This window comes from Scatophagus argus, chromosome 5 (assembly GCF_020382885.2).
Source record: "Scatophagus argus isolate fScaArg1 chromosome 5, fScaArg1.pri, whole genome shotgun sequence".
NCBI classification, from domain to species: domain Eukaryota; kingdom Metazoa; phylum Chordata; class Actinopteri; family Scatophagidae; genus Scatophagus; species Scatophagus argus.
Genome location: NC_058497.1, coordinates 25436122 through 25450360, shown reverse-complemented (window position 1 = coordinate 25450360; position 14239 = coordinate 25436122). Strand labels below are relative to the sequence as shown.

Below are 14239 nucleotides of genomic sequence, written 5' to 3'. Positions count from 1 at the left end.
GGAGTCCAGCTGTTGCTGCTTTAAAATAACATCCAGCAGCCGACACATCAGAACGAGAAGGCAGCGGGCGGGTTTTCGTTCACACTCAGAAAGGTGAGCAGATCGGAAGCAGAAGCCGTGAACATGGACGGCACGGCGTCCGACCGGCTGCCGGAGGGCTGGAGCTCGAGTGTACGCCGTCTCAGCCACAGGTTCACCACCCTCATCCAGGTAAACTCAGGTGTGAGGCTGCAGCTGTGACCATTTGTCCATCCGTCAGTCAACAGCAAGCGAGTTTCCAGGTGTTCTGATAATCGATTGATCGTTTCAGTCGTCGTTCAAGCGTTCAGTTGCTGCTTTTCTTTGTCGTTTCTGACAGGACACAAAGAGTCTTTGAGCTTTGGACTGTCGGTTGGACAAAAGACAAAATTTGAAGACGTCAAGTTTTGTCTCTTTTTGCTTTAGAAAATGTCTTTAACCGTCCTGGTGTTTGTTGTGCTGTTTTTGTTCCAGTGAGCTGAAAAACTGCGTTCGTCTAATCAGCTTCAGTTGGTTCGGAAAACATTTTCATCCTCTGACAAACTCTGACAAAGTGCTGCGTCTCCATGGTTACTGAGAGCCTGTTTGTTTGTTTGTCTGTTTAGTTCATTGGTTGCTTTCTTTCTGCTGCGTTCAGTCAAGTTTAATTCCACTGTGATGGAGAGCTGGTATTCATTTGTTCATTCATTCATTCACTCGCTCTCATTTACTGGACAACTACAATGGAGATGAGAGGTGTGTGTGTGTGTGTGTGTGTGTGTGTGTGTATTACTCATGTTGTGGGGACAAATCTGTTTCCACAGTCACATTGTGGATTCAGTCAGATAAATGATTAGATTTTAGACTAAAGACTTGATTTATGTTTGGAGTAAGATTAAGTTATAATCAAGTTTGAGTTTGGATGAGGCTGAGTTGAGGTTTAGGTTAAGGTTAAGGTCAGAAGACAGAACTACTTAGAGAAGTAGCTTCAGTCCAACAGGACGACCTTCTGAGGTACTTTACCTGAGTATTGTTTTGTGACTGGTGACAACTGAACACCAGCAGAGGGAGACTCACACCTGAGGACCCTCACCTGCAGACGGATACCGAGCCTCACACTGCAGTGCATGAAGAATTAGCATCAGTGTGGCTGACATGAATGAATTCAGCATCACGATATTGTGTTATCAGAGAGAATAAAGATATATAAAAAGATATAAAAATACAGTTTATATGTAAAATCACATACAAACTAATCAGCTGAGCTTCATGGTGGTGAACCGTTCTGCATTAAAGAACAGAACACAAAACTCATACATGGAAATCAAGAACATCAGTAACTATTTTTTTAATTTTAAATTTGCTCAAAATCATTTAGTCAGTTTTTTTAAAATGGTGAGAGAATCTTTTTACTGGTACCGTATCATTTTACTGAAAGTTGATTAATTTCAAATTATGACCAGTGTTGGGAAGGCTACTTTTGAAATGTAATAGATTACAGATTATTAGTTATCCAAACTATTTTAATTACTTCATCCAGTAACGTAACTACATTTGCTTACTTTTGATTGAGCTTAATAAAACGTAAATACATAAACACTGACAGGATGTGGAGCTAAACTATGATTGAACATAAATATCAATCAAATCTACCAGCAGCAGTTCTGATGTGCCAGTGACATCATATACAGCTCTAATACGCCACTCTGGGTACTTTTACCTTTGAAACTTTAAGTACATTCAGCTGATAAGACTTTAAGTGTACTGTAGTATTACTACATGTACTTGAATGAAGGACCTGAGTATTTCTCATAAAGTATTTCCTTGGTGTACTCGCCTCGCCTTCCTGCTTTGTTCTTCTGTCGTGTTTGTGGAGGCGTAACAGAAACGAAATGTTAACGCTGATTGTCCGCTGAAGCAGAGAGGACGGCCGGTCTGTCCGGGTTTTTATGGGCGGGTTTATTCAGTGATAAAGTCCAACACAATTAGCCCGACACTAAATCTCACCCGGCGACCTTTGACTCATCTGAATCATCAATCTACATGCAAATGAGGTGCGCTGGACGCCCCCACCGCTTCAAAACGCTCCTGACTCTGACCGGAGTCTCTGGGGTGGTCTTTCAGAGGCCACCAGCAGAGGGCAGCCTCACGCCTGAGGAAAACCTCTCAGCTGCACACAGACACAAACACACTCTGGACACAACCTCTTTTATCTATTAACAATAACGTGACTTCATTAGAAACTCTTTGTTTCGGTTTCACGTTTTGGTTCACTCCACTGACATGTCAGTATCAATGGACGCCATCTTGTGCTGATGATGTCGTTTTGAGCCGGAGTCTGTGCAGTAGTGTCCGGGCGGTGGAGCCTCCAGAGCACTCAGCTTTTTATAGCCTCAACTAACTATCCATCGATCCCTCCATTTTCTATACCGCCTGTCCATCAGGGCCGCGGGGGGTTGGAGCCAATCCCAGCTGAATACGAGGAAGAAGTTGGGTTCACCCTGAACTGGTTGCCAGAGGCAATGAAGAGCAACCAATTAACCTAATGTGCATGTTTTTAAGGGAGAACATGCAAACAGACCGGGATTCGAACCTGCAACCCTCTGGCTGTGATAACTAACCACTGGCACCACCGTGCCGCCCCTCAACTAACTAATCAAAACCAAGACAAATGAACGCTTGAACAAACACCAGCGTGATAAGGACTACCTAAAAGGACGAAAACCAACCAAACAGCGGACAGATATTTTCTGTTGCTCTGTTGTTTTTTTGAGGAAAGAGAAGAAGAAGAAGAAGAAGAGCGAAGCTGTGTGTTCTGTCCTCTGTGTGTGGTTTGTCAGCTTTCTACACAGGAGGGACATCAGCAGGCGTAAGCGAATACTCGGCTCATGTCTGCCATGAATTATTTACCTGAAGACAGAGATGACGAGGACACAAACTCGCCTGCCGCAGGCAGCGTGGACATTACATCACAGCTGTCCTGTCACATTTGTCCAGAGCAAGGTGTGTGTGTGTGTGTGTGTGCAGCCGCGGTGGAAGGACTTCTGTGTATTGGACATAAAGTTTTGTGGAAAAGCTTTACGTTTGCCTGTTGAACAGCACAGAATGAAGAAGAAGGGAGTTTTTCCTTGTCTGCTTGCTCAGGGTTCAGGCTCTGGGTCTCTGTAAAGCACCTACAGACAGTTTTGATTGTATAAGGTGCTATATAAATAAACTGAAATAAATGAGGTCAGATAGAACAGGCTGCAGCTCACGGAGTTCAGACTGCTGTTCAAAACCAAACAGACTGGCTGTGTTGGAAGGAAGAGTAACCACAAGACAAGAGCTAAAGCAGGAAGCTGAATTACTGCTCTGCTGCTCTCAAAAATAAAGTACACGTCACAAAAATAGCTGATTACAGTACAAATATTTTCTTTTTACGCGTACTTCCAGTTTGTGAAACTGTATATTTGTACTCCACTCAGTATTGTACTTGTTACTCCACTGCATTCGTCTGTCAGCTTTAGTTATTCAAATTACAAATGTTCACGTTATATTTAAATAAATCCTGAGCTTTTTTCTCTCATTAGTATTTTTGCTTTTCAAGCTACCAACAGTCATCATCAGACGTCGCTGCGTTTTCAGAACAAATCCTTTAAAGGAGGAACAAACATTTTAATCTCTGAAATCTGTGCGTCACTTCCTGGAAACGCCTGACTCTAATTAGCTGTTAGATCACCAGGAAAGGTTTTGTCCATTTGCACTCTGCTAAGCTCTCCGACGGTCAGGGTCGCCTCCGTTTGCTGTGCTGTGTGGTCACATGACCTGCGGGCTTCATCGATCTTTAATGACTTCTGCAAAAAGCCTTTAAAGGCCTGTGAGTTCAAACAGCTCTCTGCCAATACGAGAAACTCTCACAGCTAAACGTTCGCCTGAGGCAAATTCAGGTCGGCGCCGAAACGCGTCACCTCTTTGTTAATAACTTGCTGCCATTTTGTGGTTTCAAAGCCGTTTGTGTCTGAAGCACCAGCGTGAGGTTTGTCCACTCTGGGCTACTGTACAAAGACAGAAGAGGAGCTGCTCCCTCTGTAGATCTAAAAGGCTGACTCAAAGGCAACCCAAAAACAATTCAGTTTCAGGTGCTTACACACAAATGAAAACTGAATTATAAATATTACATATTCCACTGCTGCCCTCTAAGGTGATAAAATACACCACAATGAACTCTGTTTTCTAACCTCACTCAAGATCTGATGGTTTCGCTAAACTTAATTCGTCCTTTGACAAAAAGATTTTAGTTTGTCATTTAGCTTGCGGTTCTGCAGTTTGTAAAGAAAATAATGATCAGAAAAGCATTTTGACGTCAGTGCTGCCTCCATAAGCTGATCAGTTACTGAAGCTCGTCTGAATTATGTATTGATGAAGGGAGGCAGGAGGACATGAAGGAAAAACAAAGAAGGAGAAATATCAAAGAGGAGACAAAAAGACAGACACCAAACAGATCCTCAGTGTTCAATAATTCACAGTGTGGTTTCTGGTGGTTTGCCACTGGCTTACAGGCTGTGTGTGTGTGTGTGTGTGTGTGTGTGTGTGTGTGAGACAGGTGGTGTACTGTTCAGGTGACTCAGTTTGCCAGACGGAGTATTTACTTAATTAAACTGACACATACAGTATGTAACACACACTCACACAGCTGACGTTCCTCCCGTCCTTCTCTCGTCTTACAGGACGTAAGGAAACCAAAGAAGCTAAATGTTAATTGTTAGCAGCGTGCTAACATCCCTGCGCTGACGCACAGCAGGTATGATCTTCATCGTGTTGGTCACCGTAACAGGCTAACGGCGCTGAGGCCTCCTGGCGCTTGCACGTATTTCCTCAAAAACCAAAATATGTGAGAGGATGACATTTCGGCCAGGTGATGGCGCTACATCAAGTCAAGTGATCAACGCTTGTAAAGACGGCGCTTGTAAACGTGTCTCAACCTCCTCCCACTGGCTAAAATATTCCGTCGCTGCCATCTTGTTCTCATCCTCAGACAGTTTCAGATTTTACTCGGTTTAGTTTTGTGATTCTGTAAGGTCGCCTAAGAGCAGCGAAGCCAGCAGCCAAACAGGAAACAGAAACCCACGGCCACATGACTTGGACATGAGAGGCCATTTTGATTGTTTTATGTGTTTTCAGTCTGGTTTGTTGGTTTTTGTTGTCACCAGGACTGCAGGAAAACCATCTCATGGGGGGGGGGGGGGTTTCCACCCGATTCAGGAACGACTGATGAACAGCTCATTAATCATCAGCTCGCTCCTCACTTACTCCGTCTGGAAACCCACAGCTTGTCCTGCATTAACAGCCTGCGGTGTGTTTATCCATCCAGAAATCCAACACCAGAGGACACACCTGAGGAGGAAGTGGCATCTTGTTGCCGTGGGCAACGAGGGAGGTTGTGAGGGGGCTGGGTTAACAAGGTGTCAGTGTGATAGAGAGGAGGAGGAGGAGGACAGTCACAAAATGTTACTGCCGTGGACACTTCAAAGTGATCTGAAAAGTTGAAGCAGAAGGCTGCTTCTTATCAGATGTTTTTTGGTTGACTTCCAGGACGTCGACCCTGTTAGACCGCAGGGTGCAGGATCCAAACTGATGCTGGAGCTGCTGTCCCCTGGGCCTGACCTCAGCTTGACACTTTACATGGATACGTTTGTGAGGGAAGTACACAAACATCAGACAAGGTCGCACATCCGTCCGCCTGTGGATATTTGCGTTCGCGTTCGTGTCCGCGTGGAAAACAGCACGTCGTCGTCAGAGTGTGTGTGAGGTGGCACTGCAACATGTACAGGCGGCGGGACTACGTGGAGCTCTACGAGAAGGATCAGGCCAAGTGGGCGCTGATACGCAACGTCAACACTGCGATGAAACACAGCACACTGCTGCCGGTACACAGCTGTGTGTGTATGTGTGTGTGTGTGTGTGTGTGTGTGTGTGTGTGTGTGTGTGTGTGTGTGTGTGCGAGAGGAAAATGCTGTCTCATCTAATATTGAAGAGCTGAGTGTTAAAATAACGGTGCAGTTTTGAACCTGTTTTGACTCGTGAATCATAATTGCATATCTGAAAACTGTTTTTAACATACCTGTGTGTGTGTGTGTGTGTGTGTGTGTGTGTGAGTGTGTGTCTTCCTTGTTGTATGTCATTAAGAGCCCTGACACAGAGGCAACAGCCTCAACACAACAACAACAGACAACACTTCAGTCTTGAAATGAACTGACTCGACCCTGAAGGAATCACGAGACGTTTCTGCTTATTTACAGTCTTATCATTAAGACGATCGATATTCTCATTTCTGTCCGTTACATGTAAGACCACAGCCAGCAGTCAGTTAGCTTTCTGGCTTTGTAGGCCACAGTCCACCTGCCAGAAGTGTGGACTCGAGTCACAGACTTGGACTTTGACTTCACCTGTACTCGAGTCTTTTTGACTTGAACATGCAGGTGAATGTCTGCACTAAAATGTCCACATAATAAAAAAAACTGGATGTTCTGCTTCCGTCCTCTGCTGTCTGTCTGTGTTGGACACACAAGGACTTCATGGTGCATTTAAGTACACCTCGTAAACAAAGCAAAATCAAAAAATCTGTACTAACCCTTCTGTCCTCTCCTACATGATGTCCCCTGGCCAGATGTCCTCCTCGTCCACCTCGACAAATTCCTGGTACACGTTCTGTGTTTTGAACCCTTCAGTCCAGTCTGGACTGCCTGCCTGGACCAGAAGATCATCTGGGCTTCATGTGACCCTTTTCAGACTGCACCATTTATTTAACACTGGAATGAGTTTACTGACCCTGCTGAGCTAACAGCGTCAGTAAAGCCAGATGATCTGAGGCTTCAGTTAACCTGCAGTCTGACTCGTTAGGTTAAATCTGGTCTGGGTGCAGTGTGAAAACGGTTTTGATTCTGTGATTCAAACCGGGATTTTAATCGTGGGTCTGATCATCTTCCCAACATAAACTCCAGCTGGAGTGGAGGGAGTCTAATGAAGGCTGGGCTCCTCTGTGGATCTGATTTCATCTGCTGTGATCCTGATCCTGATTGAAATGCTTGATTTGACTGATCCTGGTTTTGATTCTGGGTTTCCTTCCAGGGCGACTACGTCTGGTTGGACTTGAAGACGGGTCGGGAGTTCGAGGTGCCGGTCGGCGCGGTGGTCAAACTGTGTGACTCGGGGCAGATCCAGGTGGTGGATGATGAAGGAAATGTGAGGGTCCTGACACATGAGGTCGGATGTTCACCTCTGACCTCAGAGGTCCTGAAATGAACCTGCTTTAGTGTTTCCTAATCACGTCAAGATAAAACCCTCACACGTGACAACAACACTCTGAGCCCTTCAGAACTGAACTGATCAGAGATCAGATGAGAATGAGAAAACTGCTGAGTCACTTGTTCTCTCCCCCTCCAGGAGCACTGGATCTCCCCCCAGAACGCCACCAACATTAAGCCAATGCATCCCACCTCCATCCACGGTGTGGAGGACATGATCCGCCTGGGGGACCTGAACGAAGCCGGCATCCTCCGCAACCTGCTCATCAGATACAGAGAAAAACTCATATACGTGAGTATTACTGCAGTACTGTTCTAATACTGCACACTCACTCACACACACAAGTGTCCTGCACGACTACAACCGGCTCCTCAAACAGGAAAAAACAAACACATAAAAACCCATTTTCACCAGGCGTTAAAGGGATAGTTCACCCCAAAACCAAGTCATGAGCGCTCAGTTCTGAGCTGGATGAGACCCTTTTACACCTGGTGTGAACCTTCTGTACCTGGATGACAAATCTAGATGGTGAAACACCAGCTCACAGTCTCACAGCTACTACATGGTGTTAAACCTTCATCAGGGGCTCAGGTGGTCTTCACCGCCTCAGTGTGAACTCACATGCTTCTTTATTGTCCCTCCTGCCGTCCTTCCTGTTTCCTCTGAAGACAAACTGTGGTGGCAGGGTAAGTCAAAGCGTGGCTGCGGCGAGATGCGACCTCAATGCCGTTCATACGTGTACTTAATGCAACGCCTGCACGGCCCGAGAACCAGCAGCATGCGCTCTGCTTCCTGTTTGGCTGTTATGTTGTGTGTTATGGATGTTTCATGTTGGCGTCGTCGTCCACATCTCATGCCGGAATGAAACTCATTTTTCCTTTTATTTTGCTCTGCACAAACACTGCATGGCCTGACTGACGAATGGCTGCTGTCACATCAGCCCAACCAGACAGCGAGCGGGAAAGACTTTTGTTCGTCGCTGAAGCTGCGGAGGTCTCATGTTTCTGCAGGACGAGTCAGAATGCTTTATGGGACTGATTCACTCAGTGGTAACCAAGCTGAGCGCCGCCTGCGAGCTCATGCTGATTTGTTTCCAACATGGCCGCCCGCTCTCCCGTGGTGAACACTGATATGTCCTCATTGTCACCCTTCGCCGCCTCATCCGTCCTCGGCCATCCCCAGCTCGCCGCCGTGTGAGCAAACACAATCTGATGTGGTTAACATGCGTTTGAGTCACAGTCACATGATTTGAAAACATCGACCTCGAGGTCGGCGGACACAAATCAGTTGGTGGAAACGACCTTCATGTGTAGTTTGTCCAGTTTTCGTAAGGTCTCAGCATGTATTCAGGTTTGTCCCAGGCTTAAAGGGTCAGTTCACCCCAAAATGAAAACTACAGTCAGCACCACCTTCCTGTGTGTGCAGACGTATACCGGCTCCATCCTGGTGGCCGTCAACCCTTATCAGCTGCTGCCCATCTACACGGCCGACCAGATCCGCCTCTACACCAACAAGAAGATCGGAGAAATGCCGCCTCACATCTTCGCCATCGCTGACAACTGTTACTTCAACATGCAGAGGAACAACCGCGACCAGTGCTGCATCATCAGGTAGCACAGAGTTCAGACGGCAAAGGCCTCGAGCCGTCCAGACTGCTGTGAACACAATGTCTGCTTAATGTGTCCGTGAAAACGTGTGTGTGTGTGTGTGTGTGTGTGTGTGTGTGTGTGTGTGTGTGCGTCTCAATAGCGGCGAATCTGGAGCAGGGAAGACAGAAAGCACCAAACTGATCCTTCAGTTTCTGGCAGCCATCAGTGGTCAACACTCCTGGATAGAACAGCAGGTCCTGGAGGCCAACCCAATACTGGAAGGTAACAACACACACTCTTACGAACGTTCTTACATTTGCTGGCCTCATATAAACCTATGAGTGCAGCCACGTGACGTCAGCACCACGAGTTTCCGTTGTCTCTCTTCCAGCCTTCGGCAACGCCAAAACAATCCGCAACGACAACTCGTCTCGTTTCGGCAAATACATCGACATCCACTTCAACAAGAGAGGAGCCATAGAGGGGGCCAAGATAGAGCAGTACCTGCTGGAGAAGTCCCGCGTCTGTCGACAGGTACGACACACCTGTCCACGACATCTGTTTGAACGTGAAGCCTGCATGTTGTGTCCGTCCAGCGACACCAAACAAAAGGGTTTCACGCAGACTCAGTCAAGTGAAGCTCATGTTGACGCGCTGCGGGTGTCATCGTGTCGTCTCACGTCGGGGGTCCGTGAACAGAATCTGTGATTATTGTGGGGGCCGATTGTGACGTGGAATTAACATTAATTCATAATTAATACGCGGCTGCTGTGACGTGTGGACTTCATGTTTGATTTGGCGAGTTTTCTCTCTCTGCAGGCCTATGATGAGAGGAACTACCACATCTTCTACTGCATGCTGAAGGGCATGACTGCGGAGGAGAAGAAGAAACTGGGGCTGAGCAAGGCCACCGACTACACCTACCTGACCATCGTGAGTCGGCCGTGTTGTTCTCCACCCGTTAGCCTCCTGCCAGCCAGTCGGTGCACGCTAGCGGACGTCACTCAGACGGCCGAGACGCTTCTGCCATCTGCAACACACAGAACAACTTTAGTCTGAGCACATCCACGTCTGTTGTTTCTCTGCAGGGTAACTGCACAGTGTGCGACGGCCGAGACGACATGAAAGAGTACTCCAACATCCGCTCGGCCATGAAGGTACCGCGCTCAGTGCAGCAGCACAGCGGAGAGACACACAGTCTCACACTGAACCAGCAGAAAGTGGATCCTCATGTCTGTGAAGCAGGCCTCACGGTGTGTTCTGCTCTGCAGGTTCTGATGTTCACAGACAAAGAGAACTGGGAGATTTCCAAGCTGCTGGCTGCCATTTTACACCTGGGAAACCTCAGATACGAAGGTAACATCTGCCGCTGCCGTTTGCTCCTGACCTTCACGCTCTGTGTTTGTGTTGTTCTCACGGCCCACAAAGACCTCAGCTGATAAGAACGTCGATGAACGTCCGAGCTTTGGGGAGTGTCTGCCCCGGGTTTTGTCTGTCAGACTCCAGCTTTATCGTGTGAAAGGACAACCTGCAGATGCTCTGCTGGGAAAAACGTTTAAATATAACAAAAAACAAATACTGAATCCATGTTTTATTTACAGCTAATGTTGTCCTGAGAAGACACCACACCTGATCACCAGTCAGACAGAAAATGATTACGCTCAAACGGGGGTCTACAACAGCAACAAAGTAGTAATACTGTGCAGGAGTGTACGAAGTATTCAGTTTATGTCCTACAGCCGTGACTGATGTAAACTCTGCTTGTACTGCATTGTGTCCCCCGTTTGCTTTTAATACTGCGTGACCTTTGACCCTGCAGCTCGCACCTACGACAACCTGGACGCCTGCGAGGTCGTCCGCAGCCCTCATCTGATTACTGCTGCTACGCTGCTGGAGGTGACACACACACACACACACACACACACACACACACCAGCCGACTGCAGTCGGTTTGAGCAGGTTGTCTCATTCCTGTCCAAAGCTTCCTGTCACTGCTGCTGCTAATGTAAAATATGAAGGAAGTTGTTGAAGGAAACTTTATGTGGAGGTTAAAGTGTTCAGAACAGGGCCGCTATGGAGCGCTGGATTAAGATCAGGAGCAAAAAGGAAAGTGAGTCGAAATCTGTTCATGCGGTTGATGTTCCATACCACCCAAACCAAAAGCTCAGGAGCACTCAGGTCAGGGATTCTGTGTGACGTGATGACGGGCTGCTGTGTTTGTGTGTCGAGGTGGACGGTAAGGATCTGATGAACTGTCTGACCAGCCGGACTCTGATCACCAGAGGAGAAACCGTCTCCACCCCACTCAGCATGGAACAAGCTCTGGACGTACGGGACGCTTTTGTTAAGGTCCGACAACGAGCTCAACTTCTGTTCACCAACACACTGTGTGCATCCCAACAAGCACGTCCAACGCATTTCAATTTGTGTGTGCGTGTGTGTGCGCGCGTGGGACAGGGGATTTATGGCCGCTTGTTCGTGTGGATCGTGGAGAAGATCAATGCAGCCATTTACAAACCTGCGACCTCACAGGCTAAAGCTATCAGACGCTCCATCGGACTGCTGGACATCTTTGGCTTTGAGAACTTCACTGTCAACAGGTACCACACACACACACACACACACACACACACACTCTCTCGGTGATTAGCTCCTCACCCACATGCTGATCGGGTCTTTTGTTGCTTCTCGCCCTCCGTCCCGCAGCTTTGAGCAGCTGTGCATCAACTTCGCCAACGAGAACCTGCAGCAGTTCTTCGTGCGGCACGTCTTCAAGCTGGAGCAGGAGGAGTACAACCTGGAGCACATCAACTGGCAGCACATCGAGTTCACCGACAACCAGGACGCCCTGGACATGATCGCCATCAAACCCATGAACATCATCTCGCTCATCGACGAGGAGAGCAGGTTCCCCAAGGTACACACACTGAGCTTCCTTTGTTCAGGACGTGGTTCTGCTGGAGACCCGTGGAGAAGGAGATCAGGCGCAGTGGGTTTTCAAACTGAGATGTCTCCGTGTCTCCGTGTGTCCCGCAGGGCACAGACTCCACCATGCTGAACAAGCTGAACTTCCAGCACAAACTCAACACCAACTACATCCCACCAAAAAACAACCACGAGACTCAGTTTGGCATCCAACACTTTGCTGGAGTGGTTTACTACGAAACGAGAGGTCAGAGTCGCTTCCAGCAAAGTTAACATGTTCTCCTGCTGCTATACAAATGTGTTTTTCTTCTGTTCTGATTGCACACCTTCACAGGGTTTGTGTTGGTTTATTAAAAGTAGTGTGTGTGTGTGTGCACGTGTGTGTGTGTGTGTGTGTGTGTGTGCACGTGTGTGTATGTGTGTGTGTGTGTGTGTCCTGCAGGCTTCCTGGAGAAGAACAGAGACACTTTATATGGCGACATCATTCAGCTGGTTCACTCCTCCAAGAACAAATTCATCAAACAAATCTTCCAGGCTGACGTCGCCATGGTAACACACACACACACACACACACACACACACACCTGTATGTATAGTATGTTGATGCTGATATGAAAAGAAATTTGAGTAACATAAGTTTTATTTTAACTGTAAGTCTCATTTTGTTATCGTGTCTAACTTGATATTTATTGATGTAGTTCCTATTGTGACCTCTGGAGGGCAGTAAATCCTTATTAACACACTAACACTTCTGATTTTATTATAACTGAAATGGTTCATGTTGTATAATAACACAGCTCACATTACCAGTCCAGATACTGAAGTAACATTAATACAATCATGATCATAATGAGGATAAATATCTATTACTGCCATCATCATGACTCTTTAGGAACAATTTCATGATCTGCGTGCTTCTGGGGCAGACTGCCGACTCGACAGGAGTAGAATGTGTTTATTTTGAAAAGTATTGACCGGAAGTGTTAACATGGTTGTTAAGTTATCTTGAATAACTTGACATACACGTCGATGTAATTCCCCACTGTGGCCACAAGAGGGCATCAAATACTCGTGTTTCTCCAGGGAATAATGTTAACCAGTCTGACGATGTTGCTGATGTTCCTGATTACATTTGCGGTAATTACACTGGGAAGGACTGGAACATTTTCACGTTAATTCTAATTATTAATAACAAAACATACTTATTGTAGCATTGCAGTTCTTCACTTTGACCACAGTAGGGCAGACTCTTTGAGATTTGTTTGCTGACTAGAAAGACTGAGCGGGAAACTCGTCAAGTGTTGGAGATAAAACGACTGACTCGATGTTCGTGTAAGCTAGCTGCTCAAGTCCTTAATGTCGACGTTACACTTTGAGATTCAGAGCCGGATGATGTGTTACAGTCTAGAGAAACTGCGCTTGGGGTTAAAGTAAGGCTGTACATCGCAGAGGTTAAACCTTTCGTTTAACCAAATGCATTTTCTAAACGTACCGCTGGGGTTTTGTTAGCTACGTTTTGCTGGGGCACGAAGCTAACATTAGCTTCAGGTGAAACAGGTGTCATCGTCTTGTCCTGGTAAGATGAGCTAATCCACACTAATTCAGAGTTTTGTTTTCAAGCTTTTGTGATATGATATAAATCCCAGCATCTCTTCGTAGCGCTAATGAGACAGCATTTGGAGTAAAGAAATAAAAGCAGATTTAAATTTAAAGTTAACTGCAGACGCCACGTTTGGTAAATGATGTCAGATTAGCAGCATTAACTTAACTTTTCTGAATAAATGGTTTCTGCTTATTTTACTTGACGAGCTCTTCGAGGACATTCAGTTGATGGTAAACGTCAGATACTCACGTTTGCGAGGGACGAACCAGCCAATCAGCTCTGAACCTGCACCGTCAGCCGGACTCAGGCGTTTCTATCTAGAGACAGAAAGAGGAAGAGAGAAAAGTGCTGCCATTGTTAAAGCGTGACCCTGACACTTGGTGCTGTGCGCATGTGTGTGTGCGCGTGCGGGTCCAGGGGGCAGAGACCAGGAAGCGCTCGCCCACTCTGAGCAGCCAGTTTAAACGATCTTTGGAGCTGCTGATGAGGACTCTGAGCGTCTGCCAGCCTTTCTTCGTCCGCTGCATCAAACCCAACGAGTTCAAGAAGCCGATGGTGAGTCTCTGGTTACACAGAACGAGTTCCTTCTTTCAGGGGTTTAGCTGACGAGTTCAGTTATGGGGTTTATGTTGAAAACAAAAGTGTGAATTCAGTGTGTGACCAGGATCCAAAAGCCAGTCAGCCTGAGGATCAGGTTTAGGTCAGATGGAGGGCCAGTCAGCACAGAGATGCATGAAAAACATACAAAAGAGAAGATCAGCCTGTGGTTCACATGTGAAGTTTGAAGTGTGGACCCTCACGGTGCTGAGCTCTGACGGTCTGGACCGTCTGAGTGTGGAGG

General features: G+C 46.8%; 1 protein-coding gene and 1 long non-coding RNA gene across 8 annotated transcripts in view; one reads left to right on the top strand and one right to left on the bottom strand.

The window, feature by feature from the left end:
- The window catches only part of LOC124058790, a 22014-nt gene extending 8240 nt beyond the window's left edge, over window positions 1-13774 (bottom strand). For all 4 annotated transcript variants that reach the window (XR_006843301.1, XR_006843304.1, XR_006843303.1 and 1 more), the window contains exons 1-2: window positions 13648-13774; window positions 9795-9900 (exon numbers count right to left, since the gene is read on the bottom strand). This is a non-coding gene — a long non-coding RNA (uncharacterized LOC124058790). The remainder of the gene's footprint in view (window positions 1-9794; window positions 9901-13647) is intronic.
- Window positions 1-14239, top strand: part of myo7aa (myosin VIIAa) — a 33214-nt gene that overhangs the window by 4822 nt on the left and 14153 nt on the right. For 2 of the 4 annotated variants that reach the window (XM_046388119.1, XM_046388117.1), the window contains exons 1-2: window positions 12839-12932; window positions 13816-13953. In XM_046388119.1, the coding sequence (XP_046244075.1) occupies window positions 12885-12932; window positions 13816-13953 (186 nt within the window). In that variant the 5' untranslated portion in view covers window positions 12839-12884. The other 2 variants (XM_046388120.1, XM_046388118.1) reach the window with 2 other exon arrangements.